Source organism: Monodon monoceros, unplaced genomic scaffold, assembly GCF_005190385.1.
Source record: "Monodon monoceros isolate NGI ecotype Baffin Bay Population unplaced genomic scaffold, NGI_Narwhal_1 Super_Scaffold_20, whole genome shotgun sequence".
In the NCBI taxonomy this organism is placed as follows: domain Eukaryota; kingdom Metazoa; phylum Chordata; class Mammalia; order Artiodactyla; family Monodontidae; genus Monodon; species Monodon monoceros.
In genome coordinates, this window is record NW_021703777.1 from 133,828,986 (window position 1) to 133,835,349 (window position 6,364).

At 59.0% G+C, this 6,364-nt stretch overlaps 1 protein-coding gene across 9 annotated transcripts in view; it reads right to left on the reverse strand.

Annotated features, from left to right (window-relative positions):
* The window catches only part of ABLIM2 (actin binding LIM protein family member 2), a 151,097-nt gene that overhangs the window by 59,927 nt on the left and 84,806 nt on the right, over positions 1-6,364 (reverse strand). For all 9 annotated transcript variants that reach the window (XM_029235595.1, XM_029235592.1, XM_029235594.1 and 6 more), the window contains one exon: positions 1,741-1,818. In XM_029235595.1, the coding sequence (XP_029091428.1) occupies positions 1,741-1,818 (78 nt within the window). The remainder of the gene's footprint in view (positions 1-1,740; positions 1,819-6,364) is intronic.

The following is a 6,364-nucleotide window of genomic DNA, read 5'->3' on the forward strand; positions in this document are numbered from 1 at the left end:
ATGTTTAATGAGCAGTTTACCAGCAGTAGCTATAGTCTGGGGACATGACCATGCCTGGCCGCATGCCGAGTGCTTCACAAATACCATCTCATTCAAATAACAAGAGTCGTTATTATTATTATTCAGGATGGTGATGGTATTGGGGCTAAATCGCGCTTCCCCAAATTTCTGTGTTGAACCACTAGCCCCCAGCACCACAGAAGTGACTACATTTGGTGATATGGGCCTTTAAAGTGGCGATTAAGGTAAAAAGGGGTCATTAGGGTGGGATCTGATCCAGTACGCCTGGCGTCCTTCTGAGAAGAAGAGATTAGGACACAGATGTGCACAGAGGGACGACCACGTGAGGACACAGGGAGAAGACAGCCGTCTACACGTCCAGGAGAGAGGCCTCGGAGGGAACCAACCCTCCAGACACCTTGACTCAAGACTCCCAGCCTCCAGGACGGTGAGAAGATACATTTCTGTGGTTGAAGCCCCCTGGTCTGCGGTGCTTTACGGTGGCCCTGGCAAACGAGCGCAGACGTCATAACAGTAATCCCAGCGAGCGAGCGTTTCCTGTCCTCCCTCTGGGCTCAGGGCCGTGCCCGGGGCCTCCCACTCGGTACCTCAGTGGCCCTGGGCAGCAGGCACTGTGGGTTCCCAGGTACAGGTGAGCTCCCAGAGGCTCAGAGAGGCTAACATCTCGCCCAAGGGCACACAGCTGCCTGGTGACTTCACGCTGCCTTTCTGAGCCTCCGTGTTTGCATCTGCAAAGGGTCATCCTGCGATTTACTCTCCGGACTAGAGCCCTTGTTATTATCACCTATCGGAATTAGGGTCAGGAATGGCCCTAGCCCAACTAGAATGAGAGTTTGGGGAGTGAAAAGCAGTGTTGAAAAGAGCGAATCCCATCTCCATCGTGTGAGAGAAAAATGAGGCCCTGGCCGGGTGGCGGGGGGGGATGAGAGAGGCGACTCGTCCCAAGTCACCGGCTGTCCTTCGGGTGTGCAGTTGGGCCAAGACACCCAGTCCAGGGCTCGCCCCCTTCCCCTCCCCCACCCTGCACAGGCTCTTTCCCAGACAATGGAGTTCGCCACTTAGACAAGTAAACTAGCAAATAATTACAACCATCACCTTTCATTTCTAATCCCACCACCCAGAGGTAACTGTTATTAACTATTCGTTAAAATGTTCCCAATCATTTTTAGACTTGTATATGCACGTACACACATACACACACACATACCCATACCCATAATACACACGCACGCACACACACATGCACATATACACATGCGTACGCACACACACACCCATACATACATATGCACACAAATACATACACACACAAACGAAAATGGGATCACATAACATGTATTACCCTTCACATGCTTCTAAAAACACGTTAGGAACTTCCCACAGCAGCAGACACAGATCTGCACCGTTATTTGTGACAGGACCCGAGTGTTATTTACGCAGGTGAGTCCTGGCTGTGGCGATGCAGATGTGACTCACCGTCACCTCTGTAACCACAGCTGTGAGCACACCTCTCTGCGCACCTGTCGCCACATCACGGGGCGGCCGTGGTCACACAGCACATCCACACTGGAGGCTCCGACCCAGCCCCAGGGTCTGCACCAATCTCTCCCGCAGCCCCCGGGGGGTGCTGGCCCCGGCCCCCCACTCCGAGGGCACACTCAGCAACGACCCCAGGCCCCGGGGCCCCTCCCCACTCTCCACAGAGAGAATCCAACTTACATAAATCACGCGGCTCGGAGACCCTGAGGTGCTGGAAGCAGGGACGGAAATGATGCTCTCTGAAGAGGTTCTGGTTTCCTAGGAGAGGAGGAGACAGGAGGAGGCTGAAGCAGACTGTCAACGCGAAGAACCTTTCAGAGGCAATGACACTCCAACAGAAATGCCGGCTCACGAGATACTTTTTATTTGCAGGTTGAAAGAATTCTTAAAATAAACATGTAGGCTTGAATGAACGACAGCACAGCTGTGATCAGAAGACACAGCGGGTGACCCTGGCTGCAAGCAAACAGCCACGCTTTCAGCGCCGGCCGGAATCGCTCCCGTGATCACCAAGCTTTCACGGCGTCAACATTATCTGTTTTTCGGAGGATGAGAGCAAGCGATGCAGTTTCCATGTTTCTGCGCGCTCCAACGGCAAAGGCGGAACCGTGCTGCTCAGAGACCTTATTCTCCATGTGGATTACGGGGGATGTACTGCAGCTCGTTCCGCCAGCCCCGCCTCTGTTGTCTGACTCGGCGGCCGTCACGTCTGTGGCCTGCTCCTCGCGTGCCCACTGTGGCTTGGAACCATTCCCCCGGCCCTCCTCCCTCGGTTCCGACCATGACTCCTGCATCCCCGAGGTGACATCCCCGAGATGACTGTCCATCTCCTCCACTCCCCCACGTCAGGCCCCCCATCACTGCGAGGACCCTGCCTTTCTCCAGCTCCCACCCCTCTCGCTGCACCTGTGTCCATCCCCACCTGTCGGGCGTGACCGGGTAGCTCCTGGACCCTCTCCTGGTCCAGTCCTCACCCCTGCTGGGACCACCCACGTACCTAACTCTCCACACCTCCCACTTGCCCCGTCTAAATGGGACCCATCTTCACAAAGCGCCCCCATCTCCCTACCCACTCACGGCTCCTCTCTTGTTTTCTTAGCAGGCCCCTTCCTCCCACCCCCTGGAATTCTGTCCAGCCCCTCTCAGTGGTCCACACCTGCTGCAGTGGTGCCAGCAGCCTGGGAGGGGCCGCATTATGAACTGAATCGCATCCCTCCAAAACTCACACGTTGAAGTCAACACCCCAGTACCCCAGAATGTGATCGTATTTGGAGGTACAGGGCATTTAAGGATGCAATTAGGTTTAAACGGAGTCTTTAGGACAGGCCTGGATCCAACCTGACTGGTGTCCTTATAAGAACAGGAGACTAGGACGCAGACAGGCACAGAGGGATAACGTGTGAGGACACAGGGAGAAGACGGCCCTCTACACGCCCAGGAGAGAGGCCTCAGGAGAAACCAACCTGCCCACACCTTGATCTTGGACGTCCAGCCTCCAGGACTGTGAGAAAATACATTTCTGCTGTTGAAGATCCCCAAGTCTGTGGCATTTTGTATGGCAGCCCCAGGACACTAACGCCCATCATGGACCCCCGCCAAGTGGATGGATGACCCCCAGCTCTGGCTACACTCAGCACAACACCAGCGAGAATGGAACAACACCAGGACCAGATGTGAGGCCGACACGGTAGTGGGAGGGACAAACCTGAAAGGCATAGGGGGTGGTGCCTGGGTAAACCTGATTGGGAGCCTGGTTCTGTATCTAGAAGGGAAAGAGAAGAGGGAGAGGGCGTGATGCTCCGTGGTCATCTCTGCGCTCGGTCACTTGTCCAGCTGGTCCATCCTCTCTCCTTGCCCCAGTTATCACCCTGGCATCCTCTTGAGGCCTGCCCTGCTTCCCCGGGCCCCTCGCAGGCAGGGGCTGGGGTCCCTCAAGGAGCTCAGCCAGACCCCTGGGGCTCGGCCACCCCCAGTAAAACACAACGTCAAGTGCTGTTGCAAAGGAGATGCACCGTCGGAGGCCAGTAACACCGGGTCTGTTTTATCACTGTCCCTATGGCCAGGCTGCCTATTTTACTAGGCAAAAATGATGTACGTACACATTTACTACATTTGAAAGAAAACTTTGACTCTCAGCTTCCTTCTCTATGAAACGGAAAAAGCTGCTTGGAAGGTGCTTTCTGTTTCTGGGACGTAGGCCCAGCCTGCTAGGGGCTTGGCACTGGTAAATCGTCCTTACTTTTATTTCAGTTCAGTTTATTCCAGCTCACGGCAGGAAGCCCCTTCTTTGCAAAGCCGACAAACACCGGTTGTTTTAAAGGAAAAGTGCCCCTAAGCTGAGAGCTGCAGCAGTGGCACAAGAACTGTCCTCCAGACCAAGAGGGACACTTCCCGGCACAGGTGGGGCGGCACCGGCTCACTGTCACCATGACCCCGACGGAAGGGGGCTTGGGCTCTTTGAGCGGCAGCGGGCGCCTGGGTTTGCTCTGGCATGTTTCAGGGTCCTGAGCAGGCAGGTGGGTGGCTGCACGGTGCTCTCCTCCCTGTGCCAGGTTCCCAGCCCCGGAGAGGGCCAGGGCGTCCCCGCGTCCCACAGGTCAGGGAGCCCAGACACGAGGGGGCCGAGTCCAGGTGATTCTCCCAGAGTCAGGAGACCTGGGCTTTCTCTCACTTTCTCCCACTTTCTCCCTACCCTGACTCCAACTCGTTCCAAGGAGCCTCACAATCAAACCCAATACCCAGCTGTGTTCTCCAGGGCCTTGTTCACACCAGCAAAGGGCCGGGCAGCTCACCCAGCCCTGTCCCCACCGCTCAGCCTGGTCCCGGGAAGCATCGTCCTACAACAGTGACGGGGGCGCCTGGCTCTCATTAAGGTCCCAAACAAGCTGCATGGACACCACGTGAGGGGTCAGCACCCACTCATCTCCAACTTAAAGCCTAGGGGCTGAGGCTCAGAGAGGGCTAGTGATTTGCCCAAGGCCACACAGCTGCGCAGAGGCAGAGTCCAACACCAAGGCCTGCTCCCCCACCCCGGCGGCCTCTGCGAATTCCACTAAAACGTTCTCACTCATGCTCAGCCACCCCGTCCTTGCGTTTGGGCCTCTGGGACCATCTCAACAAGCCTGTCTTCTCCCTGCTCAGCGGCCTCACAGTCAGCGCAGGGGCTCTTGCTTCCCCCCAGGTGCCCCCGCGGTAAGCAGCCCGGACCTCTGTGCCCCGGGTTTGGGGTGGGGGTGGGGAAGGACATGGGCTCTTGAAATGGTAACCGTGGAGACCTGCAGCCGGGGGACCAGCCCGGTCAGTCCAGGCTCGCTCTGCTGCCACCCGAGCAGGAGCATGCCCGGCTGTCCCCGGCCACCTTCTCCATGCAAGGAGCTCCTCTCAGCTACTCAGTTGACACGGGGCCACCCCTGCTACGGCTCTGAAACCCTCATGCAATCCCCAGCAGATCGTGGCTCCTCTGGCTTGGGACCCAGAGCCAGAACAGGGCTGGGCCCTGTGACCCACTCTCCCGCACACCTGCCAAGTCTCAGCTCCGGGAGGTTGGCCCCGTCCCTCCCCCTGTCACAGGCAAGCATCCTGCACCCTGGAGCCTGCCCATCTGTCTCCCCTGTCAGAGGACGTGGGCCCTCCTGCAGGGCAGGGACCCGCTGGTCTTATTCACCTCCGTGTTCCCGGTACCCAGCCCAGAAGGGACACAGCAGGTGCTCAGTGGCTATGTGTTGAATGGCCACGTGATCCACTGCCCAACGATGCACTGGGGATGGGCAGTTAGGACCACAGCCTTCCGACGGGTTTTCCCTGGGCGCGCTCAGCAGACGCACGTCCTTGTCTCGGGGGGCACCCATCCCCCGGGGGAGCACGCTGTCAGGGAGGCCTTCTGGGCAGTGAGGAAGGACTGCCCTCCCTCTCCTGGCTCGGCCTGGCACGGACTCCGCTGCCGGCCCCTGCTGCTGGACGCAGAGATGGCGCTGGCTCCCGGGGGTCCTGGAGCCCACTGGGCCTGGCGTGAGGGGCACTCGTTAGACGCCTGCTGAGCAGCCCTCCAGACGAGTGAGTTAGCTCTCGTCTGCATTTACCACATAACAGTGGAGCTGCCTCCACCCACAGGCCGGACTCACAGGGAGTTAGTGACGCCACCTCTGCTGCACTTCTCAGGGGTTGATGGCCCCCTGAGCAGACCCCGCTGGGCTGACCCGGAGCTGACCGGGTCTGGCTGGTTCATGCACGTTAGCCACCTTGCAGGCAGCAAACAAGACAGAAAAGTACAGCTTTCTCCCTGCCCCCGGGCAGGAAGCAGTCAGCTGGCTGGAGAACTATCGCCAAGGGGACCTGAGTGCCCAGGGAAAATCATCTGTGCCTGCCCCACCCACCCACTGCCCGGCCCGCCCACTGCCCCGCCCATCCGCTGCCCTGTCCACTCACTGCCCCACCCACCCACTGCCCCACCCACTCACTGCCACACCCCTCACTGCCCCGCCCACCCACTGCCCAGCCCACTCACTGCCCCGCCCACCACTGCCCTGCCCACCACTGCCCTGTCCACTCGCTGCCACACCCCCTCACTGCCCCGCCCACCCACTGCCCAGCCCACCACTGCCCTGTCCACACACTGCCCGGCCCGCCCACTGCCCGGCCCGCCCGCTGCACTGTCCACTCGCTGCCCTGTCCACTCACTGCCCCGCCCACCACTGCCCCGCCCACCCACTGCCCCACCCACCCGCTGCCCTGTCCACTCACTGCCCCGCCCACCACTTCCCTGTCCACTCGCTGCCCTGTCCACCCACTTCCTGGCCCGCCGACT